General features: G+C 39.3%; 1 protein-coding gene across 10 annotated transcripts in view; it reads left to right on the top strand.

Annotated features, from left to right (window-relative positions):
* RBM33 (RNA binding motif protein 33) overlaps window positions 1-25,912 on the top strand; it is a 116,627-nt gene that overhangs the window by 8,957 nt on the left and 81,758 nt on the right. For 8 of the 10 annotated variants that reach the window (XR_003431810.1, XR_003431809.1, XM_027101393.1 and 5 more), the window contains exons 2-6: window positions 5,480-5,558; window positions 11,819-11,867; window positions 13,378-13,454; window positions 15,444-15,756; window positions 19,453-19,569. Coding sequence is in view for 8 of the 10 variants with exons in the window: in XM_027101393.1 (XP_026957194.1) it covers window positions 5,480-5,558; window positions 11,819-11,867; window positions 13,378-13,454; window positions 15,444-15,756; window positions 19,453-19,569 (635 nt within the window). In the remaining 2 variants the exon portion in view is untranslated. The remainder of the gene's footprint in view (window positions 1-5,479; window positions 5,559-11,818; window positions 11,868-13,377; window positions 13,455-15,443; window positions 15,757-19,452; window positions 19,570-25,912) is intronic. The other 2 variants (XM_027101394.1, XM_027101390.1) reach the window with 1 other exon arrangement.

Below are 25,912 nucleotides of genomic sequence, written 5' to 3'. Positions count from 1 at the left end.
TAGTCTGTTTCATGTATCTCTGCTGTAATCTTTTTTTATTTAATGGACACAGTTTTCTCTTTTAAATACTTATTTTATTTTTTATTTGTTTATTTTTGCTGCACCAGCTCTTAGTTGTGGCATGCGGGCCTCTTTTTTTTAATATAAATAAATTGGTTGATTGGTTGATTGATTGCTGTGTTGGGTCTTCGTTGCTGTGTGCGGGCTTTCTCTGGTTGCAGTGAGTGTGGCCTACTCTTCATTGCGGCCCGTGGGCTTCTCATTGTGGGGGCTCCTCATTGCAGTGGCTTCTCTTGGTGCGGAGCATGGGCTCTAGGTGCAGGGGCTTCAGTAGTTGAGGCATGCGGGCTCAGTAGTTGTGGCTCGTGGGCTCATTAGTTGTGGTGCGCAGGCTTAGTTGCTCTGTGGATGGAATGTGGGATCTTCCTGGGCCAGATCTTGAACCCATGTCCCCTGCATTGGCAGGCAGATTCTTTTTTTTTTTTTTTTTTTTTTTTTGTGGTATGTGGGCCTCTCACTGTTGTGGCCTCTCCCATTGCGGAGCACAGGCTCCAGCCATGGCTCACAGGCCCAGCCACTCCGTGGCATGTGGGATCTTCCTGGACCGGGGCATGAACCCGTGTCCCCTGCATCGGCAGGCGGACTCTCAACCACTGCGCCACCAGGGAAGCCTGGGCAGGTGGATTCTTAACCACCGTGCCACCAGGGAAGTCCACATGCGGGCTTCTTAGTTGCCACACTCGGACTTCTTAGTTGTGGCATGTGGACTCTTAGTTGTGGCATGCATGTGGGATCTGGTCCCCAGACCAGGGATCAAACCCGGGCTTCCTGCATTGGGAGCATAAAGTCTTACCCACTGGATCACAGGGAAGTCCCTCTGCTCTAATCTTTTATCATTTACTTCCTTTTGCTATCTTTTGGTTTAATTTCCTTTTCTTTCTCCAGTTCCTCAAGATTTAAATTAAGGCTGTTGATTTGAGATTTTTCTTCTTTGTTAGTGTAGGCAATTATAGCCATAAATTTTCCTCCAAGTACTGCTTTTGCTGCATCCCATAAACTTTGGTATGTTGTATTTTTTGTGTTCATTTTTCTCAAAGTACATTCTTATTTCCCTGTTTCTTATTTCTTCTTTGACCTATGGGTTGATGAAGTGTACTGGTTAACTTCCATGTATTTGTGAATATTTCAGTTTTCCTTCTTCTGTTTATTTCTAGTTTTATTATACAGTTGACCCTTGAACAATATAGGGGTCAACTGCAACCCTCTATGCAGTTGAAAATCCACGCATAACTTTGCAACTGGCTTTCCATATCCATGGTTCTGCATCTGTGGATTCAACCAATCACGGATTGTGTAGTACTGTAGTACATATTTATTGACAAAAAATACACACATAAGTGAAACCTATGCAGTTCAATCCAGTGTTGTTCAAGGGTCAGCCATTCTTTAGTCAGGTTTGTATGCTTTGTATGATTTTGATCTTTTGAAACTATTAATTAAGAATTGTTTTATGGCCTAACATATATCCCAGAGAATGTTCCGTGTACACCTGAGAAGAATGTATATTCTGCTGCTGAGTTGAGTGTCTTGTATTTATCTGTTAGGTCTAATATCCAGTATAATTTCATCTTTTTTTTTTTTTTTTCTTTTTTTTGCGGTACGTGGGCCTCTCACTGCCGTGGCCTCTCCTGCTGTGGAGCACAGGCTCCGGACGCGCAGGCCCAGCAGCCATGGCTCACGGGCCCAGCCGCTCTGCGGCACGTGGGATGTGGGATGTTCCAGGACCGGGGCACGAACCCGCGTCCCCTGCATCGGCAGGCGGACCCTCAACCACTGCGCCACCAGGGAAGCCCCTAATTTCATCTTTTTAAAGAAATGATAGTACTGTACCATTTATTTTTAAAACGAGCTTTGCAAAGTCTTAAATTTCTATTTAACTTCCAAATACTCTCATCTTGATTATGTCTGCAGAGACCATGTTTCTAAATAAGGTCACATTCACAGGTGGGGGAATGGGGAGGTAGGACTTAAATGTGTCATTTTGGGGCACACAGTTCAATCAACTACAGAGTCAGTTAGCAACAGATTTCTTCTGTTTTCGTTTAGCTGTGAATGTCTTTTTTTCACCTTTATTTTGATAGTTTTGCTGGATATAGAATTCTTTGAGCACTTGCTATATGCCTCTGACCTCCATTGTTTCTGATGAGAATTAGCTGTTAATCTTATCGCATTTGTTAAGTGATGAGTTGTTTTTCTCTTGCTGCTGCTGAGATTTTCTCTTTGTCTCTGAAACATTTTGACTATGATGTGTGTATCTGTAGATCTCTGTGTTTATTTTACTTTGAGTTTGTTGAACTTTTTGAATGTGTAGATTAATATTTACAAATAAATTCGAGAAGTTTTCAGCTATTACTTCTTCAGATATTTCTCCCTGCTTCTATTTCTCTTTTTCTCCTATTACACATATATTTGTGTGCTTAATGGTATCTCACGTTTCTTTGAAGTTATGTTCATTTTTCTTCATTTTTTTCTTTCTGTTCTTTGGATTGGATAATCTCTGTTGATCTGTTTTCAAGTTTACCAGTTCTTTCTTTTTTGCCAGTTCAAATCTGTTGTTGAGCCCCTCTAGTGAATTTTTCATTTTAGTTATTTTTCAATTATAGAATTTCTTTTTGCTTCTTTTTTATAGTTACTGTTTATTCATACTGTTTATTTGGTGCAACATTGTCATCATACCTTCCTTTAGTTCTTTAATCATGGTTTCATTTAGTTATTTGAGCATACTTATAATGGCCAATTTGTCTGTTAAAGCTGACGTTCGTGGCGTGTGGGATCTTAGTTCCCTGACCAGGGATCAGACCCATGCCCCCTGCATTGGAAGTGCAGATTCTTGACCACTGGACTGCCTGGGAAGTCCCTCACAGGCAGTTTCTGTTGCCTGCCTTTTTTCTGATGGGTTGTACTTTCCTGCTTCTTTGCATGTCTTGTAATTTCTTGTTGGAAATCATTTTAGATAATATATTGTGTCATGTCTGAGTGCTGGTCTCCCCACTTCTCCACCCTGGGCCTGTTTTTACTTGCTTGCTTACCTTTTTGGTGACCAGCTAGGTTTTAAGTGAAGTCTGTTCCCACCCCACACCCCACTCTGGGCAGTGTGAAGCTTCTGATGTCACTCCTCAAGGGGGCCACAGCCTTGGGCATGCCCACAGGCACCCTGGGATGGTGGTGCTTTGGCTGGGCTCCTTCTTTTTCTCTGACCACACCTTCCACAGTGCCCTGGGCCATAATTTCCTTTACAGACTGACCAGTCAAATTCAGACTCCTTTGATTGGATAGTGTCTGAGGTCAGTGATTGAGATCTGTTCTAAGTAAGTGAGGGCACTGGCCCCTGTCTCCTCATTTCTCTGGTCCACTAGGCATCCTGCAGTTCAGTCCTTATCTCCAGTGACTCTTATCTTTCTAATAATCTCTCTCCAAAACCTTCACTGTTTCTGAGAGCGCCTTTTGCTTAGGACTTTTTCTGTACTCTGTTCATAACGAAGTTAGTTCCTCTTAGAGAGTTTTGGAGCTCTGTTGTTACAAGGTTTGCTTTGCCCCTTGGGCTGTCTCTGAGCCCCAACTCTTGCGCTGTGGGTGGGGACAGTGATGTACTTGTCTCTTGGGTGACACCCTTGCTCTAGGAGCCGAGTGCCTGGGTGGCAGCAGGGTGGGGGGCCGGGGCTGGCAGTAGCCCTGGATGTGCTTGCTTACCTCTCGGTATGAAACCCCCACCCCGTGAGCTGGGGCAGGGGTGATCTGGGCGCCGGAGGCGTCTGTACCACACTTGGGGCCTGGGTGAAAGAAGGGAACCCCTGCCTCCTTCTCACGCCCGGGAGTTAGCCTCAGCGCCAGGCAGGTTGCGTAGGGGGAGGAATGCGGAGGTGTGTGTTCTTGGCTGCACTGGTCTAGAGGGGATGGAGTTGATGCCTCACTGAGCTGCGAGGGGGAGGAGTGAGTGGGTCCTGGTTCAAAACCCACAGAATCCTGTAGCTGTTCTTACCAAATTTGAGTAGATTTCTTGAATGAGTGTTTTCCATTTAATGTATGCATTTAAAATCAATTCCAGAGACATTAGTCATTTCATTAAAAATAATTTTCACCAGTTTCACAGAGAGTGGGTTTGTGGAGCTCCTCCTGATGTTATACTGGAAGCAGAATTCCCCAAGGATGCTAATTCTTTAATATCTCTCATTCTTCTTCTTCTTTTTTTAAAGCACCTATTCCGTTTGGTAGTGTATGGTAGGAATTGATGTATTACCTTGCTAGAACTTTATTGGTTAATTTCTAGCCCCAGGCTGAAAAAATTCCTGGGGTTTTATGTTTATGTCATCTCGCTCCCCTAGGTAGACTCTCTGGGGAGACATGATGCTGCTTCTCAAGCCTCTTTGCTTGCATGTGTTCTAAGATGAAAAACTTAAATTCCAGTTTTTTGATTTTCCTAATAATAAAAATAAATTTGAAAATGAGGTAGGAGATGTGGTGTATATGTGAAATATACACTCAGTGTGGGAAAAAATGTAAAATATCTTTTCTGTATCGAGTACATGCTATAATGATGTTTTTGATACGCTAGGTTAAAATGTTGTTAACATTTAACCTGTTTAAATTTCGTCTTTATTTAAAAATTTTTTAAATTCTTTTTTTAAAAATTGAAGTATAGTTGATTTACAATATTGTGTTAGTTTCAGGTGTACAGCAAAGTGATTCAGTTATTTTTTTTCAGGTTATATTCCATTATAGATTATTATAAGGTATTGAATATAAGTCCCTGTGCTGTGCAGTGAATCCTTTTTGCTTATGTGTGGTAGTTTGTGTTTATTAATCCTGTACTCTTAATTTGTCCCTCCCTCCCTCCGTCGCTGTCCCCTTTGGTAATCATAAGTTTGTTTTCTGTGTCTTTTTCTTTTCACTTTTTAAAATGTGAACAGTAGTAAAATTTAAAATTGTGTATGTAGCTTGTATTGTATTTCTATTGTTTGTTAATTCTCTACATTATCTCTACTGCCCTTAAATAGGGTCTTTGTTTTCCATGATTAATTTGGAAAAATGTAAAAATTTCAAAAAGTATTAGAAAAGTCTCTTTAATTTTTGCAAAGGTGGCAATTTTCCCCTTTTATATAGTTGTAGTAAAAAATATGTACTCAAAAACCATTGTTTTATAAAGAGAACAGTTTTACTTAAATTTATGATTTAAAAAAAACTATTCTGTCAGTTTTCATGCCTAATAGTGTTTAGTAAGTTGATTTTCTTTAGGTAGATATGTGCTTTAAAATTTTTTAGTTATTAAAAATGGCTAAAGCATTTATAATTGTTGTATGTGAAATTTTAGTATTTTAAAATGTCGTGTCAGGAATCCTTAAATGAAACAAGTTGTTTCAGTATTTGAATGTGTGTCTGTTTTAATTTAGTAAGACTGACTTTCGTGGCCTCTCGCTCACAGATGATGACTTTGACCAGTTTGATAAGCCTGGTGCAGAGCGGTCCTGGAGGAGAAGAGCTGCAGACGAGGACTGGGACAGGTGCGGAAACCCCTGGTTACGTGCAGGATCCATGCTGATTTATCTCCTGTCGCTAGGCCACACAGAGATCTTTACTGAGCAGTGTGTTAGCTAGTGATGCTCTTTCCTGGGTAGGCTGGTCCTTACTGGGCTAAAGTAGGGCAGGGGTGAGCACTCCAGGTGGAAGGCTTTGTAGTGGGCTTCTACCCCAGGCCTGTGCTGTCTCAGGACTGCCAGCGGAGCACGGGGGGTCTTATCTCTCTGTTTTTATACAGTGATGGTATTGAGTTGGTGGGCACCCAGAGCTATTATTGGAGTAATTGTATGCCTGCAGCAACAATAGCAACAGAATTCCTCCACATCCTACATAATATTTGGCTAGACGTTAACATTTTTGCTATTTTAATTTGTGTAAAATGGTATCTCATAGTTTAAATTTGGATTTCTCTGATAACTAGTGAAGATGGAAATCTCTCTTTAGGAATACATACACACACACACACACACACACACACACACACACACACACTCTATTAAAAATGTCGACAGTTATGATAGATGTCAGTTCCATGGAGTGATTACTTCTGGGAAGGCGCTCTAGTAGGGGTTAGAGGGATGTGCACTGGAGAAGTGCACAGAGGCCTTCATTTGAGTTGGGAGTTCTCAAATGATGACTATTCGTTACATATTTCTTACTATCTTAAATACTGTGTTGAAAATGTGAACATTACCTTGGAGTTGCAGTCAGAAAGTTTGATAATGAAGGTCAATAGAGCTGAATAAGGAACAACAATGATATACTGCTGTGAAAAGAATACCTGGTTGCTGTTTGAAAACTGTGATGTCCCAGAAGTTTTACTGAAAAATCTACATTAAAAACTGTGTAATTCTTATAGTCTACATAAAGCTGATTACCCTCAATGACTCTTAATGTAGTCCATAAAAAAGTGAGAGCTTAGAGCAAAGTTTTCTATATAAGCAGTGGTCCTATTGGGAAGTACTGATAACTAGTTTTATTTAAAAGACTGTGATGGGGAGCTGAGTCAAATCTTGTGTATTTTCATAGTTTACTCATCATTTGGACCTTCTGTTCTGTTAGTCATTTGGTAGTATTTATGTCTTTTTCTTTTGGGTTGTTTGTCTTTTCCTTATTGATTTTAGGGATTCTTTATACTTTTTGAAATTTGTTTTTTTGCACTTAGAGATATCTCCTTCCAGTCTGTGGCATGTATTGTCTTAAACTTAATAGTCTTCAAGTAGGTTTTTATAAATAATATCATTATAATCTTTTCCTGTATGGTTTTTGTTTAATCTTTTCCTGTATGGTTTTTGTTTATTTTTTTAAATTAAAATATGAAAAATGTATTTGGAAATCATTTTCAGACTTATGGGAAAGTTGCAAGAAAAACCCAGGAATTCTTATAAGCCCTTCTTTCAGACTCACAGTTGCTTTTTGTCATATTCCTGTTATTCTCTCCCTCTTTACATGCTCACATACACACACACAGAACATTTTTCTTTCCTGCACCTTTTGACAGTAGTTTGCAGTAGTTTGTATCATGCCATTTTCTTCTGAATCTACATTGGTTATCCAAGGTTTGTCAGTTGTCCCAGTAATGTGCTTTCTGGCCAAAAATGAGTTTCTTTTCCTCCTCTTTGTTTGTTCATCTGGAAGAATTCTGTCTTTAAAGACTTCTGTAAAGGCTTCTATAAAGGCTTTGTCTTTAACGACTTGACATTTTTGAAGAGGACACGCTGTTTATCTTGTAGCAGCCCTCAAGTGTGGTTTTGCTAGTGTCTCCTCAAGCCTAGATTCAGGTTGTGCATTTGGTAAGTAAGGTGCGCTCTTTGGTGACACTGTGGCCTTCCTGAGGCCACCTCTTCAGGAGACATGTGATGTCAGTCACGCTGCTTTCTGCCTTTTGTCCTCAAGAAATTCTTCCCTACCCTGTATTCTGTATGCTCTTATGAAAGTTTTAAAGTGTTTTTTGGTCTCCATCCCTCCCTCCCTCCCTCCCTCCTTCCTTTTCTTCCTTCGTTCTGTCCTTCCTCCTGAAATTGATTAAATTGTTTTTTTTTTTTTTTTTAACTTATTGAGAATTTCAAGTGTATATGAGAATAGTACAGTGCAGGCAATATACCATCCTTCAGCTTCAACAGTGTCAGTGGGAAGCACTCTTGTTTTATATGTGATCTCTGTAACCCTCCTCACATCACAGACATAATTTCATCTGAAAATATATCAGATTGTATTTCTCTAAAAAATGAAGGATTTATAAATATAGCCATAATAGTTATATCTAAAAAGAAGTCCCTTAATAGGAATGTCTTATTAATGTTCACATTTCCCTGACTGTCTCATGTATATATAAGTATATTACAAATACACGTACATATAATGTGGATATGTGTCCTTTTATAGTTTGACTTGGAGTCCAAATAAGATCCATATATCATAATTTATTGGTAGGTCTTTTAAGTATTGTTTCATCTGTAAGTTCTCTCCACAGTTTTTGTTAGTTCCCTGCAGTTTTTGTTGAAGAAACAAGGGGTTTATCTTGGAGAATTTCTACTTTTGGTGATTGCATCTCTTGGAGTGTTTTTAGTATGTTCCTTCATCTTGCATTTTCTGTAAATTCATAGTTAGATCTGGAGGTTGATCAGATTCAGGTTTGAATTTGGGCAAGAGTAGGGGCTCTGCAGTGTCTTAGTTGGTGGTATGTTCCTCCATCAGGAGCTTCACAATATCTTGTTAACTTTTTGTGGTGTTACCAGCCATTAGATGATCCAAGTGGTGATATTCTCATTCTGTCATTCCTTCTTTTTCTGTTAGTTGTGGTGATTCTGTAAACTGCTTGGTTCCTCTGAGGTACAGAATAGGTGCTTGATTCTTTACTTTTATTTACCAGTTTTCAAAAGAATGGGTCAGTTCCTTAGCATCCTCCAGAGGTGAGTTCTATTTTTGAATCATTTCAAATTCATAGATTTAAATACTGCATGTGTTTTTTTAATCCATTGTAGTTATTATTCTTATTAATGTTTGAATTGTCCTAGTATTTGTTCAGTGGGAATTTATTTTGGTTGTCATGACATTAGTTGGTCTTCTGCTATGAAGGAATTGGGTTTTGTTTGCAGTGAGACAGGGCTCTAGTTTTTCTTGTTCTTTCCAGTGTGACTAGCATTTGTCCCAGTGCCCTCTCTTCACTCATCTTCAGTGCATGTTTGCATATGAAGATTCTGTATCATATGTATTTCTTTATTTGATATTTTTAAAGCATAAAATAGCCTCTTCCATGTGCTGGATGGTAGAGGAGAAGTTTGAAAGTTTAGAAGAGTGAGTCAGAAAACATCAGTGTACGTCCCGGTAGGAAAGAGTATGTTGAGAAGGTCTCCACTGAAGGTCATTTGATGACAGGGATGTTTAGGGGCAGGGCTAAAGAAGCAGATGTGACACTGGGGGAGCAGCCGCAGGCCTGCGGGGGAGGGCTGTCCGAGGGCCCAGCCAGGGCTGCGCTTGTGTGGGGTGGAACTGGAGCTGAGCAGGTTGGGGGGGCAGTCTCTCCTCCCGCTTTGTGACATTCCGTTGGGACCTCCCATGGCCGAGCCCATCCAGAAGAAAGGCCGGGGGAACGGAGAGCCCGTGGGAGCCGTTCCCGGAGACCCCATCCAGGGCCTGGAGCCGGCAGGGACCAGATGAGGGTGGCCTGGAGTAGGCAGGCACAGAGACGATGAGCTCACGTGCAGTCTTTGTTGTCACTTAGATTTCTCATTTTGAAAGGCTGCAGCCAGGTGACTGCCTGCAAAATACCTGTTTCCTGAAAAAGTCTTTTAGTATAATTCTGTTTGTTATTAAAATGTACTTGCTCCCTAAGAGATCGTTGTCTCTCATCTTTGATAAGAAATACCTGCCAAAGAGGTTGTTCTTCCTCCAGTAGTGTTTACTGGTGAAATCTTGTGGGAGCTCTGCAGGTGAATGCAGGAAGCCTCCTCATGCTTTTGGTACTCCTTTCGCTTCCGAACAGTTACCGTTATTGTCCACGAGCATAACTGCTCACCCCTTTGAAAGGACTCGATTTGGACCATTCAGTCCCATTGGTTCATTGTTGCTTTTGGTGACCCTTGGTGTAATTTTGGTAGTGTTTCGTAGTTTACAAGTTTCTTCCCTTTTGTGTACCTCTTTGTAAGGATCCAACTTTATGATAACAATAGAGAACTAACTACATTTAACTTTTGTGGGGTGTGTGCATAGTAGTTAGTATTTGGACTCTGGAGCCAGACTGTCTCAACTCATCTACTGGTTTCTGACTTGGAAGCAGGGTGACCTTGGGCCAGTTCTTTAACATCTTGGCGTCTTTGTTTTCATGTTGAAAAAAATGGAGAATGATGTAGGTGTCTGGTTGCTGGGGTTGTGTTATGTCAACAAAAGAGCGAGTATGTGTGAAACGCGTGGAGTGGTTCTTGGCATGTAGCACACTGAATGGGCGTTAGTGATTTCTTGAGCTATAATTTATGCATATTGTAGTCGCGTGCACTTAATCCTTCTGTCTCCCGTCTTGCTTTCTTATTTCATGCTATTATTGCCTTTGTTAGTCATGGAAACAACTGTTCTCCACCTCTGTACACTCCAGTCATTTACAACTGGTTAAGTTTTCATTTATCTTCTTTTAAAAAATGCTTTTGTTTAGAAAAAATAGGTGGTAGTCCAAGACTGATTTCTTATTTCCATATATTTGTCAGCAACAAATACTTTCTAGATTTTTGCTTATATGATTACCAGCACCTGTTCATATTATGGTTTTAAGAGTTCTCCTCAGTTAGTTTCCCTGGGGCAAATGGGATTACCTCCCCTTTTCAGTTATTTGGAGGGATGCTTCAGGGGGTGCTTGTCCTCAAAGGGATGCTTGTATTTTTGGGGGGTTGTCTGGAATCAGATTCTCAAATGCGCTTATTGTAAATATTGTGACTAGAAAGCACTTTTTCCTCGTCCGTGGAAAATGATTGTAACACTGAAGATACAAAAATTGTATCTGAAAGATGATTAGGTGATTTGTGGATTGAAAATGTTGGAAGAAGTTATACATTAGTCTCTAATAACTGTTTTACTTATACAGGTCCATGAAAGATTTTTTTCCATGAGCTAAGTTCTCATCCTGAGTCTGTCTCTGCTGTGTGACCTTGGGCAAATCATTTAACCTTGTCCTTATTTCCTTTATCTATAAAATGATGGTATACGATTTATGTAGGGTAACATAAAATAATGAAAGAGGTATTCAGTGCATGAATGAAATGACTTGTTGAGTTGTTTCTGGTTCTAAAAAGTAGTATATAGAATTTCTGTTGTAACTTCCTATGTGCATTCCAGGATATTCTGGCATTCTGCACAGTAGCACACTAGAAGTAAACATGGGTTTTGGGTAAAATAGCACTCAAAACCTATAGAACTTACAGATATTTGTAACCAGAGCCCTTATTGAAAAAATAGCAAATCATAATAAGAACATTGGTGCAGTTAAATCTCCATTGGCATTTGTACCTAGAATCATAGCCTAATTGCGTTTCCTCCTTTCTAGTTGTTGGTCCTTAGTCATTTGCTTTTAAAAGATGTAATTTAGTGGTAGCCATCTTCATCAGTTAGAGAAACATACAGTGGGAAATGTCTTCAGGTTTTTCATCTGGTAAGGGTTTCTATTTTAATTATGAGAAAAACTCCTTCTGATTGCTTCAAAGCATAAACATGCTGACAAAAAATTGCGGCCAGCTGACATGACTCCCATGTTATAAAGATAATTCTCTTAGTTATGATTTACTTGAATGTCCTCATCAGCATTGATTTTTCATTTTTAAACTTCTTCAGTTTTCGCAGTTTGAGTGTTAAATGGTCTTTCAATGATTTTGGTTTTTAATTTTTCTAGTTAATGATGTTGAGCATCTGTCTTTTCCTATTTCATCGTAGGTAAGAGAAAGCATAGATATTGTATTATAGTTTCTTCTTTTGCTCATTAATGAACAAGTCCAGAGAAATTAAGATCTCATATTGAGGTGAAAAAACTAAGATTAGAAGTCTAGTGAGAGCCGCTAGTTATAGCAAAGCTTCCCATACTTAAAGGACCAGATGTTCCCTATGTATTTGAAAATATGTTTTCATTATTAATAAAGGAAAATGTAGCAAACTTAATGTGAAAGTACCCAAACCCTAAAGTCCTGGATAAATTTCCCAGTGGTCTACAAACTTCGCAGTGTGTAATAGGAATAATACATTGTCACGTCTCTTTTTTCCACAGTGAACTTGAAGATGACTTACTTGGAGAAGATTTGCTCTCTGGCAAAAAGGTAAGAAATACAGGTCTTCCTGAAACTAAATGATAGTTATTTAATTGCATTTAAAATATAGGAATACATCTTATGCATGGGATGTGTTACTGGAAAGTTGGGTATAGATTAAAATTTTGTGAATCGAATTACATTTTAAATGCACAAAGAGTTGAGTGTTTAATTTGTTAGTAAGTTCTTTGATAACTTAGAGTTCAAGCCCTAAACCCGTTGAAGCAAGTACTTTAGCTCCTGCTACGACAAGGCACTCTAGCAGGCACTGAATCTCTGAAGGCGGCAGCAAAGCTGCCACTTGCCCAAAGGAAGCGGCAGCTCCTTCCGTAACATTCAGTGGTTAGTATTTGCATATTGGAGCTGGGATTTACTTTTTGGGAATATTCAGAGATAAGCATAAAAATAAACATACTCAAATATGATACATTTTCAGATAAATAAGAATAAAAGTCTAAAACCTGATGTAGGTTTTTCTAAACTCTTGATCAAGTAAAAACTTGAAAGCAGTTATCGTTGATGTGTATATCTATTTATATATCGTGTGTGTATATGTATATACGTAACTCTACATATATATATATTTTTTTTTGGCTGCGTTGGGTCTTCGTTGCTGCGCGTGGGCTTTCTCTAGTTGTGGCGAGCAGGGGCTGCTCTACGTTGTGGTGCGTGGGCTTCTCATTGCGGTGGCTTCTCTTGTGGAGCACAGGCCCTAGGTGCGCGGGCTTCAGTAGTCGTGGCGCATGAGCTTAGTTGCTCTGCAGCATGTGGGATCTTCCCGGACCAGGGCTCGAACCTGTGTCCCCTGCATCGGCAGGCGGACTCTCAACCACTGCACCACCAGGGAAGCCCCATTTTTTTTTTTTTTTTTTTTTTGTGGTAAGAAAAAATTACTTGTTTATAGGATACTGCCAAAGGACTCGTTCCTTTTTTTCTTTCATTAAGAGTTATAGTAAATATGATCATTATGCTTGCTGCTTCTATACTTATTTGACTGGGCATCTAAAAATTAGTCTGGGGTTTCCCTGGTGGCACAGTGGTTAGGAATTCGCCTGTCAATACAGGGGACACAGGTTTGAGCCCTGGTCTGGGAAGATCCCACGTGCTGCGGAGCGACTAAGTCCGCGCTCCACAACTGCTGAAGCCCACACGCCCTAGAGCCCGTGCTCCACAACAAGAGAAGCCACTGCAGTGGGAAGCCCGCGCACTGCAACGAAGAATAGCCCCTGCTCGCTGCAGCTAGAGAAACCTACGCACAGCAGTGAAGACCCAACACAGCCATAAATAAATAAATTAATTAAAAATAAATAAATAAAAATTAGTCTGGGGTAGTTAGCCAGTATGCCATATGTAGAATCTCGACTGGCAAATGGTTATATCAAACTGAGAAAACTTTCTGAATGGTAGATGTTTTAATAACAAGGTTAGAAACAATCCAGTCAACGTAATTTTGCACTTTTGTAACAAGTCTTTTTTTGTGGAACTGACATGCATTAATTAGATTTCTTACTTTAATTAGAATCAGTCGGATTTGTCAGATGAGGAGCTAAATGATGATCTTCTGCAGAGTGATAACGAAGAGGAAGAAAATTTCAGGTACTCAACATTAGCTCATTAAAAATGTTCTTTATGTAACTAAATTTCTAGTGACTAATTTATAATTATAGTGGGATATAAATGATAATGTAGTACTGTATCTTTAACATGATTATATTGTAAACAGGATATTAATATAACTTTTTGATGTGGAAGCCATATATATTTTTCTATAAATAGATCAACTGTTTAAAATCAGTGTTGGTCTTGCATTTAATGACCTCTGAGAGTTCTGTTGAGTGCTGGTTATAAAAGTTCAGTACAGGTATATGCACCGCTCTTTTAAAGAATTCTTTTATTTGGACGGGGGGCAGTGGCCCCCCACTCTTAATACTGTTGGTCACAGTTTGATGTTACTGCTTTTGTTTTCATTTTAGACAGTTTTTATCTATACATACCTAGTAACTGAATTGCCATTTTGAAAACTCCTTTGGACTGTACTTCGCCTCTAGTTGACTCTCTGAATATAGTTGTTTTCGTCTGTTTGGGCTGCCATAACAAAATTTCATAAAAGGGTAGCTTACAAAGAACAGAAATTTATTTCTCACGATTCTGGGAGCCAGGAAGTCCTAGGTTGAGGTGCTGGCCTGGTTGGGTTCTAGTGAGGACCCCCAGCCCTCTCACTGTGTACTCACATGGTTGGAAGGTGTGAGGGAGCTCTCTCGGGTCCCTTTTATAAGGGCACTGATCGTATTCAGAGGTTCCACCCTCATGACCTAGGCATCTCCCAAAGGCTTCACCTCCAGACACCATCACATTGGGTTTTAGGATTCAACACATGAATTTGGAGGGGGGGGGCACAAATACTCAGTGCATGGCAATAAAGAATATCTTTCTGTTGCCGACATAGTAACGCAATTAGAAGAGGAAGAGGCATTTAGTATACTCTGTTAGGTGGAACAATTTTTTCAGTTTTATGAGGAAACATTTATTGTGAAAATATAGAGATGCTTCTTGCTTATAGATGTAGTTAACAAATATATTCCATTCATTGTTGAGCTATAGATTTGTAATAGTTTTTCTAACATAATGGGTAACAAGTTTTAAATTAATTTATTTTGTCAGTTATTTGTTTCCCAGTTCCATTCCGTGACATCATTATTATATTTTGATCTTTTGAGTTAGTTAAATTGCCCTTGAAATAAACCTTTGGAATGTTTTTAGCCATATGTCTTCAAGTGTATGTGGCATGTTCAATCTTTTGCTAGGATTGGATACTTAATAAGTGTAAACTTAGATTTAGCTACAAAACCTTGGTGTTTTAAGTGTTATTATGCATTTTTAATTGTTTGACATTTATCTGTTGTGATTTAACAGGTGGAATGTGATTTCTTTTTTTGCAGTTTTAAAACTGCCCTCGTTTATTTTACTCAGAAATTAACTTTTTTAAAAAAATTTGTGGCTAGTATAAACTTTAGTTGAACATTGAAATGTATTTTCATGCAGATTTTTAATATTTTGATTTCTTAAATAGGAGTTTATAGTTTGCATCATAGATTTAAAAAAGAAAACAAGTTGTTCTTAAAATTCCATCTATGATTTTCTGTTTATAGAGTAATACTCCTAGTTTTACCTGGATGTTTTAGAAAATAGATACCACCCATTTCATTCTGGAAGTTAGAATGAAACGTAGTCTATTTGCTTTCAGTCCTGGACTTTTGCCAGGTAGACCTGTTTCTCATGGTTGCTCTGATTCTCCTGGTCACATAAGCTGCAGCTGATGATAGAGGGGGCGCCTTATGCAGTAGGAGTCTGGTGCTGGCCCTGGCTCAGTGTAGTGCACTGAGCTCTGCGGTGTGCGGGAGGGTTTGTAGTGCTGGCTTAGTAGGGAGCACATTGAGTTTTGCTTGCAGTCGTTGTTGTCAGTGTGCATTGAGCAGCCACTGGAGTAACTTCTCACTGGTCTTTCTAACAGTTAACTTATGCAGTGATTTAGTTTTGAGCTTCACTCCAGTTGCCTGCCTTTCTTTGTATTTTTGTCTCCTCTAGTTCTCAGGGTGTCACAATTAGTCTGAATACCACATCTGGCATGGTCACATCGTTTGAACTGTCTGACAACACTAATGACCAGTCTGGAGAACAGGAATCCGAGTATGAACAAGGAGAGGATGAACTCGTTTATCACAAGTCTGATGGATCTGAACTGTATGCTCCTGAGTACCAGGAAGAAGGACAGTATGAAGGCCACGGTGCTGAGCTGGCAGAAGACCACATCGAGTACGCGGGGGAGCCGGAGGAGGAGCCGCTGTACAGCGACGAGGTGTTAGACATCGAGATCAACGAGCCTTTAGATGAGTTCACAGTGAGTCTTTCTCCTTTGTATGGCCGAAGAGAGCATGGCTGCCTGGGTACAGGTTTCTAGACTGATTTGAAATCTGTTTCCCTCCCCTGGGAGGGCGGGAAATTAGACCTTATTATCACTGTCTGCCAGTTTCTTTATCTGCGCTCTGACAAAGTTTGTGTTGACAGCTTGTTTGGCCGGAGGTAATGCTCCTTTGTCATCCTGGAAGGCTGCACAGAATCGTGACCTTGAGGAAGAAAACAGCTTTGTGTGGTGGAGATACACTGTCAATTGTTAGAAGTACTTAATGCAGGGCTTTTATCCAGGCTTTAGACAAGATCTGATAAAGTCCTTCTAAGGTGAAAAGATTATTGACCTGCTAAAGACATCTTTAAGGTGCTAATATTCCAGAGTGATTGATGTCCTGTTCATTCATCCTTTTTTGTAACTGAGAACTGTCTAAACATGAATAAAGAGATTGGAGGTTAGTTTAGGAAATGTCACCCATAATTTGTTATCTGTAATCAGGAAGCAAAGATTGCACTGATTTTTATTTCAGAAAGGTGGTTTTGGTTGGTAGTTTTTTTTTTTAGGTTGAACTGTCAAGAAAGAAAAAGGTATTAGTGAAAGATTGCTCATCTGTCTTCATGATTTATCATTAAAAAAGATTTGTTTTTGAAATAAGCATTAAAAGAAATTTATGTTGGAAGGGCATGACCTCCATAGGTGCAGTAGAATCTTAGGGTTTTCAGGGTGCTGGTCTCCCCCAAGGTGCAGTGTGAGTGGGGTTGCTGGAATGGGGTGGAGGCATGCAGCATTAGGGCTAGAGTTCTGCCTTTATCTCTTAATGTTTCTATTCAGAGTAGGTAATTTTTCATTTGATAAAAAATTTGTGTGTGTGTAGTTTTGAAAGACACTAATCGTTTACGTGGAGCCTTAGAATATTTAGTTCCAAACACAGTTGCGTTTATATATCGCAGTGTTATTTTTAAGATTTATTCTTTTTGAATGCTTTCTCTTTAGTAGATATAGTAATGAAAAAATATTTCTAGGTTTGGTAAACAGAATCCTGTAAAAGGCATCATGGGTCCTTGTTTTTTCGATAACTCTGTAATGGTTTCTTTTGGTAATAAATCCTTCAGTAGTGTGGACAGGTGCTCTCTGGTTTACTGGTGTGTCCATATACTATGTTAAAGTGAGACACTGTAAATTAAAATGATTCTTAAAAATTAAGCCAAGGTCTTTAAAAAATGTGCCCCGTTATTCCCTGGTTAGAGCGTTTTAGTATTTCTACTGCTCATCCCTAAAATAAGATGGTCAGTCAGTCACATCCCTTGTAAATTCAAAAGCTCAACAGATCTTTACCAGTGTCCAAGCAGTGGGGACGTAAGTATTGCTGAAATATGCAGCATAAAGCGTGGCCCCTGCCTTCTGTGAACTTAGACTTTAGTGGAACAAATCACAGCGTGGAAAGTGCTTGATGGCACTTACACATGGTCACATAAGAGGTATCTCTCACTTTGCTGTTCTTGCAGAGTTTGTTGTAAAGAGAATTTGTAGTAAGTGAGGACTTTCCCTCTCTTAGTTTCCAAACTTGAGGTTACATTTAGGCCCCTTGTTGTATAAAATCCAACTTAACTATCCAGCATCTTGTGCCTCAGATTCACGTATTGAAAAGACAAAAATGCAAATTCATTATACTCACAGTACTTCTCCGCATTAAAATAAATTTTTTCAGAATTAAAAAAATCTTAAAGTAAATAAATTTACTTAACTGAGCGTGTCCAAATATTTTCACAGAGAGTTGTAAAGTTTAAAGGTACAAGGCGAAGTTAAATGTCTGTCTGTGAGCAATGTCAGCTCACCTCAGTATATCCGGCTTTACAGCCACACTCATTCTTTCCTTTCTTTCCGGTTTCTTTAAGATTATTGGTTTCTTTATAGACATCACAGTGGTAGAATCTGGCACTGCCTCTTCTTTGCATGGGAAGAGAAAAATGGACTTAAGCTGTGAAGTACTTTTCTCCAGCTCTGCAGTGCGGGCCTCTTACTGTCTTAGGCTGTCACTGGTGCACAGATTAATTAATTATTCATTATTAGAGTAACGAACATATGAGTAGATTGCAGTCCTGTGTATCCCAGTGGTATTTTAGTTTATTAAATGGTTTATTTCACTGTGGTTCATGTCCTGCTTAGGACTTGTTAACTCATACTCTAAAGCTAGAATTAACTCTTTACTCATCACGAGTATGTTCTGTCTATTTGAGCTCACACGTAACGTCACAGGGAGGAATTTTGTGTATAACTGGGAGTGGAATCATAAAATCGCAGAATTTTACAATTGGAAGGGACAATCTTACATATGAAGAAACTGCATTTTCCCATAAAAAGTTGGTAGTAAATTGTGGTGTTCTTTCCTTTCATACTCAAAAAAATTTTTTTTGAATTTTGCTGTCCTAATCTTGAGAGTGAATTGGGATTTGATGTAAAAACTTGTATTCTTGTATTAGGAAGAGATGTATATTATTTATTATTCAACAGAGTATGAGAACACTGTCAGATGATTTATACTTTTGAGCACAACCAGATTTACTTAGTGCCTTTAAAGTTAACATAGATTGAGATTTCATAAGACATTGTTCTGTAAAAACAATTTCAGATTGGTAATTTATGTAATGGATAGCAGATTTTTGTTTCCCAGTGAGAGTTCAGTGGTGTAGACTATTCTCCATTGTATGTTGGCTGACAATTTTGATTAGCATCGTATGGCCTTATTTGAAATCCGACAGTTCTGCTCTCAGTGAATCATGGGTAGTGATAGTTGCTCTTTTAGGTAGGATGGTAACAGTTTCTTTGGGGAAGTAAAATGCAGTGTGTTTGGACAGTCTTGCGAGACGGTTGTGGGGACTAAGGTGGTCTGTCACCTTGGGTACAGCTGCTGTTCTTTGTAGAGAGACTGTTGGATTCTGTGCAGTAGGGCTGTGCAGGTCCCGCAGCTGGTCCGCTCTTCCTTCCTGCCTATTGTTCACTTGAGCTGGTGGCCAGGGGCACTGGGGAGGTCAGCTCCCCTGGAGGGGTCAGATCTTGTTACTTGTAGTGATACCTGTAGGAGCCCTTCTTTCCTTGCAGTTGTTGTTTCTAGCCAGCTTGCCTGCTTCCTTCCCTATGCCCTCGAGATGCCTGCCTGCTGCCATGCCCTTACATTTCATGCAAACCTGGAATCATCCTTCTGATTCAAGGGAGCGGCTGATGGAGAAACTAATTCTAACATGTAATTTTAATACAGCTCCTGAGTTGAATTGAATTGCCCATACTTTTGTTGTCTTCTGTTGCTATAAAAACGGTTCGAATTGGGCATGATTCCAGCCCCCGTACTGCTGCTGAGCTGCTCTGTGCAAGCACATACACACTTTCTTTTTAAGATTATATTTCCTTAGTGTTGGATTTGAAGAAGAGCTACTTGTCAGGGCCCTTGGAGGTTGAAGCAGGGTCCGTATCACTCCCTGCAGCGATTGGGTTGGCATACTGCTCTCTTGCGCCCATGAACACTCAGGGGAGGCCCCATTCTGGTTTTGTGCTTAGTGCTTTTCTGCTCAGTCTGATAATTGCCATAGTAAAATTTGCTAACATAACTAAGCATGAGTCATGAAGGTGAAAAGTGCTTAAAAACCCCAAAGCTATATGAGAAAAACTTACTTTCTCTTTAATGGCTGTTAGGATGAAGAATACTTGCAGGCTTGTGGGCAACAAGGGATGAAAGAGCAGGAAGACTGTGTTGCTGAAGAGGAATTAGATGAGATTACTGATTCCCAGGTTGCTCCTGAAACTGAAGAGGTATTTGTTCATCTTTTAAAAAGAGTCCAAAAGTTTGCTGGAGTTTTTTTTTTCTTCCAGATTTAAAATGAGCATCTTTTTAATATTAGCGAAAAGTTGATACATCTCTTCTTTGAAGTATGAGTGTAGTTAAAAAAAAAAGAACAAAAACAAAACCCTGAGCTCTCTAGAATCTTTGGACAGTGAGTTCTGGTTAGCTGTGGCTTCCAGATAGCTGTTTGCCCTTTGAGTGTTAAGAATTTTTTTTTTTTTTTTTTTTTTTTTTTTTGCGGTACGCGGGCCTCTCACTGCTGTGGCCTCTCCCGCTGCGGAGCATAGGCTCCGGACGCACAGGCTCAGCGGCCATGGCTCACGGGCCCAGCCGCTCCGCGGCATGTGGGATCTTCCCGGACAGGGGCACGAACCCGCGTCTCCTGCAACGGCAGGCGGACTCTCAGCCAATGCGCCACCAGGGAAGCCCCTAAGAATGTTTTAAATGTTTTATGGGAGTGTGGGTAGAAATGTTTTGAAATGCGCAGTATATGTTAGTGCTTTGAAAGGAGTGCTGTAATTATTTCAAATTAGTTAACGTTAGTTAATTTTGACCATTATTCAAAAAATACTGCAGAGTTCCCTGGATCTAGGTGCTGTGTTAGGTATTGAAGAAATAAGGATGATTGAGAAGCTTGGTTCTTGTGCTCAAGGTAATTGCAGCCTCATAAAAGGGAGAGAAGACGTGGGCAAATTCCAGTGATGTAAACATAGAAGTAAACCTCCTAGAAGAGAGGCTCAGGTACATGCTTTAGCAGCTCACACAGGGGGCCTCTCTGGTCGGGTGTGTGTCTTGAGGATGGATTGGGGAACCGGGGTGGGATGTGTTGAAGCTTTATGGAAGAGGTAGCCTGTGAAGTAGGTCTGGAAAAATAGATGTCATTGGATGAATAGAGGTGTGCTCTGAGATGGAGGCTTATAGATTCTGTTTTCCAACCTTAGAACTTGTCCCATGGGTCAAGCATGTGAGCCACAAAATCATTCTATAGTCTTAGAACTTGTGGGTTAAAATTTTTTTTTTCCTTAATAATGTTTTTTCTCAGTTATTTTCCTTAATACTTTTTTCCCTCTTTTTCCCAAGAGATCATGAAAAGTGGTATTTCACTGGCTTAGGTCATTTCCTTTAGGTCTTACACCAGTGCTTTAGAAACTCAGTATACAAAACATTTACCCTTATCTTTTCCCTAATATAATGCTACGACAGAGTATATGATCACGTACAGACACTTTCTGGGACACCCTTGCTTTTCCCCAACGAGCTAAATTTGACTTCTCTTTTTGTGCTTTCTCTCTGTCTCTCTTGCATTTGAAATAATTTGAAACTTAGAGAAAAGGTAGAATAGTAGAACGCTCCCTTTCCCCAGATTCTTCAATTGTAGGCAAATACATTCAGCCCAAGGAACCAAGACAAAGCTAAAGAAGACGTTAAGTAAGAAATGGTTCTCCTACTGGTGACTGCTCTGTTCTGAGTGATGAGCCACCGAACCGAGGTTCAGGGAGACCAGATTTAAGCGGGTCGTGTTTAGCACCACGTTCCGCCCAGTGCAAAGCCAGTACGAGCCTAGATTAGGTCAGACCTGTGAAAGGGTGTTTTGGCAAAAGATCTCTGAGAGAGAAATCTAAGAAGCTGTTAAGGCGTTGGGGGGGACAGACGGAAGTGGCTGTGGAGGTCATTCTGGGGGTGAGTAGTTGAAAGGGAAACCTGGGAATCCAGCGCCCATTAATTAGTTCATTTCCTCTTCATTAGTTTGTAGTATTTTGTAGTTGGAAAATTAATTCCATTGTGTTTTTTTTCCGCCCAGTAATTTATTCTTTCAGCATTTTAGGTAATGCTTCTCCTTACTCGGATAATGTATTGTGTTTGTAGCATATTTTAGAGTGAGAAAAGGTTTTGTAGATTTTAAGCTTTAAATGATCTCTGGAGATATAAACTATTTTATTGTAAAGCAGTTAAAGAATAAGAATGCTGGTAGGTGTTATGCTGTTGCTTGGGTGCCTTCGGGAACTGATAAGGTATGACTTGCAGATCTAGATGTTTCCGACTTTGGTTCCTGAACTGTATTCATTAAAATATTGAAGCAAAAGTGGATTATTATTTAAAAAAATGGTAATCTTACCTTCCATTTTCAGTGTCTTCTGAACAGAGAGATTGAGGGAGAGAGTTATCTTTGAAGGAGCATGAATGATCAGACCCAGCCCTCAAGTAAATGAACTCATAACATGTATGGGTTAATATAACAATATCTCAGACATACTTAATATAACAATATCTCAGACATACTTAGGAAGGCTTAGTCATCGGAGGAAAAGTTAGATACCTTTCTTGTACCTTATGCCAATATTGATCTCAGATTAATTCACACCAAACTTTACATGTATTAGAAGAAAATGTTTTAATGTTTTAATAATGGTGTGTTAGCCTTAGGCTTACCTGCAAAACAGAAAACTTACCAAATAGTACAAGTTTATTTCTCATGATGTCAAAAAATTCCAGAAGGCATTTCAGATCTGGTATTGGCCTCACAAGGTAATCAGGTACCCAGGCTTCTTCCAGATTTCCATGGTACAACTCCAGGGCTGCTGGTCTTACCATGGTCCACATCCAAGCAGTGGATTGCAGGAAGACTGAATGAGACCATGCCCACCCTTTGAAGACATGTCTCAGAGTTCTTAAACAACACTGTGTAAACATCTCATGAGTTACGTCTTAGTTACGTGGCTGTACCTCACAGCAAAGGAGACTGGTGAATATAGTGTTTTATTAGGTGACAGCATATTCAGTTAAAGCTGAGATTTTCATGATTAAGGACATGATAGAGAATGAGTAAAAATGAGTACCAAGTTGTCTTGGTTTCACTACTCTGCTACTCTTGGTATTGGGCCTTTTTAAGCCGTAAAGGAAAAGAATGATTTGATCATACAGAAATACCCCAAAACACTATAAACAAGTTTAGAAAGTCATAGAGAAATACCCCAAAACACTATAAACAAGTTTAGACAGTATGAGGAAATATTTACCCATGAGCCTAAGAATTAGTATATGTAGTAAAGTTAATATGTTTGGTATGGAAGAGTTAATATATTCAGTATGTTCCGTATATACAGATGAGCACTCCTGTAGAAAGAAGGGCAAATAATGTGAGAAAGTAATCCAAAAATAACATAAGCAAATGATCACTAAGTATATAAAATATATTCAATAAAATAAAAATTATAACAGTTGAGAATTCTAACCTGTCTTAATATTGGGAAAAATCAAAATTATTGGTCAGGTATTTTTTATTCTGTTGGGGGGATTATTTTGGAAATATTGACTGCCAGAAGAATTTTCCACAATTCTGTCATGTCTCTGCATGTTCGGGGGAGCAAAGCACCTCCTTTGTTCCCGACAGTCTTTTCAAGGATGTTTTTGTAGCAGCATCTAGGAAAGATGTATCTTTCTCTGGAGTAGGGGGCAGCCATGCCTTCTGCTCATTATAACAGTTCCCTAAACTCAGTGCCCCTCCTGTAATACAGCTACCTTTGCACAGGGTCACCTGGCCCTCTTCGTCAGATGGCCCAATGGGAATTGGGGCTTAGGGAGCTGGACCCAAATGCTACTGCTATTGTTAAGAGTAATAAATTGTCCTAGTCTGTGGCTGAGAGTCTCGTGCCTTCTCACAGCCTCCATGAAACAGTGGCAGGCTACGTTATTAACTTGCAAGAAGAGTAAAATTGCAGACCCTACACTGTTCGTGACAGTATCAAAAGCCTGAAAGTCCTTTGGCTCAATAATTCCACTTTGATGAAGTTATCCAAGAGTTAATCTAAGATGTGTTGTTCAAGGATACACGCAGTGGGTATTTGTTTGCAGCGTTGAAAATAAGTGGAACCAATGTAAATAGATTTTTCTAAAAGGTTGAATAAATGATGGTCAGGGGACTGCAGGTTGCCAAAGGATGCCCTTGCTCTCTTGGACATGGAAAGAGGCTCGTGATGCGTTAAGTGAAAAGAGCAAGCTAACAGATTTCCTCCCCTTAGGTTCCTCCATAGCTTTGCATGTTTAAATGTGTGTGTGTGACTCTCAAACACATGTCTGGATGGATAAAGACAAATGGTGATAGTGATCACCTCTGGATGGTGGGATTATTTTATACTTTCTGTGTCAAATATTTTAAAATGTTTTTGCCACGAATAAAATAACTTTTGTGAACAGGGAAATACAGAGAGGTTAAAATTTGACCCTTGGTGATTTGGAGGGGAAAGACGTAGAATGCGTTTGTTTAACTCCTGTGATTTCCAGTTGCTGCTAACTCACTTGAAACATCTTAATGCTTGTTTTCTATGTGACTCTTTTTATAGAGAAGAAAGTAAACTCTCATCCAGATTACATAGTTTATACCATCTGTTAAGAGGTATATTATCTGCTTTTTCTTTTAAGCTGTATGTTCCATAATTTAATTTTATATCTAGTATTTAAAAATATTTTTAAAAAGTCACTCACACATTTTCCTTATCCTCTGTCCTTGATTGTTGGTTTGTTTATTGCCTTGTTTTTGTTGCTTGTTTTTGTACTGACTGAAAATTCTTTGTATTGCTCTTTGCTCTCAGGACTTAATAGTCCTTCTTGGAGGCAGGTGTTGTGCTGGTCTTTTCTCCTGGCAACAGATGTTTTGGGCTTGTTTTCTTCCTCATAGTGGAATCGCTGAATGTCAGTCAAAGAGATCATTATTGAGAACTTGTATGCACGGTACTGTTGTGGGTGCTGGGAGGTATTATTTCAGTACCTTTTGGTAGTCTTTGCTTTTGGAGGGCTGTCCTCCCATCCTTTTTAGTAGTATAAATAAATTATATAGTCCTCAGGGAAGAGCAGCAGTTCTATTTTGCCGCATACACCTGTGTTTTGGTGTCTTCCTAGTTTTTTGACCCATTTTCTTAAATTAACTGTCTGCAGCGTGTTGATGAACCAAACCTTTGCACTCCACCTTGCGTTGCAGTGCTCATGGCTCTGGGTTGCTTAAGACGGAGGTGGAAGGCACATTGCAGTTTTTCAGATGACTTCTTTCTAGGAGTTACGTTTAAGTACACATTAGAATCTGAATTACGGAACTAAAAAGTAATTTCAGTTGAAAGGTCTATTTTCAGTGGCTCCTTTTATTTAACTAATGTTCTTCCTTGGTTAATACAAAGGAATCACTGTACTCGAAACAAATTAGAAAGACCTAATTATGAAGACTAACTCTCAAGCCTTTCTAATTATACAGCCACTTCAGTGTCAGTGATGCTTTTGTCTTCAAACATGGTTAAAAAGGTTTTGGCTTGTATAGAGGAACAAGTGAGAAGTTTAAAAATATCTTTGCACTAGTTAAATTTGAAACTTTTAAAATTGTGATAACATTTACATTCAGTGATAGGCATAGATCTGAGGTATACGTTCAGTGTTTTGATACATCCAAGTTACTATCCTTCTGTTGGTGAGAAACAGTTCATCACCCCAGAAAATTCCCCCTTGTTTCTTTCTAGTCTGTCCTGACTCCTCTCAGAGGCAAGCCGTGTTCTTAGTTCTGTTGACTTAAACTAGTCTTTCCTAGTCTCTCCTTTGCATACATTTATGCAATCAGTTTGTGATGATGTAATGCTGTGTGCCTAGCTTCTTCTGCTCACCGTAATGTTTTTGAGTTTCATCCAAGTGGTTGTGTATGTCAGTAGTCAACAGTTCATTCCATTTTATGGATATACCTTATTTGTGTTCTGATAATAGATATTTGGGTTGTTTCCAGTTTTGTTTTTGTTATTATGAATAACTCAAAGCTTATCTTACACATCGTTTTGTGAATGTAGTTTTTCGTTTCCCTTGGCATTAACTAGGAGTGGAATTACTGAGACAGGGTAGCAGTGTGTTTAATGCTATAAGAAACAGCCGAATGGTTTTCCAAAGTGTTTGTACCATTTATACTCCCACCAGTCATGTGTGAGAGTCTCAGTTCTCCCATTAGTTTATCTAGTTTTTGTACCATTATTTGTTGTAAAGGCTTTCCCATTGAGTTGCCTTAGTGCTTATGTTGAGAATCAATTGACCACTTAAGTTTAGGTCTCTTTCTGGAATCTCTTTTTTGTTCTATTGCCAATACTGCACTATCTTGATTACTGTGGCATGAAATCAGGAAGTGTAATTCACCAGTTTTGTTCCCTTTTCAAGATTGTTTTGGCTATTCTCAGTCCTTTGAATTTTGCATATAAATTCTGTAATTCACTTGTCAGTATCTATTAAAAATCTGTTTGGGATTTTTATGAAAATTACATTGTATCTTTAGATCATATTCGGGGAAAACCA

The sequence above is a fragment of the Aethalodelphis obliquidens genome, unplaced genomic scaffold (assembly GCF_003676395.1).
Source record: "Aethalodelphis obliquidens isolate GAN/ISIS:26980383/991018 unplaced genomic scaffold, ASM367639v1 scaffold5, whole genome shotgun sequence".
Classification (NCBI taxonomy): domain Eukaryota; kingdom Metazoa; phylum Chordata; class Mammalia; order Artiodactyla; family Delphinidae; genus Aethalodelphis; species Aethalodelphis obliquidens.
This window is presented reverse-complemented; position numbering and strand designations above follow the sequence as displayed.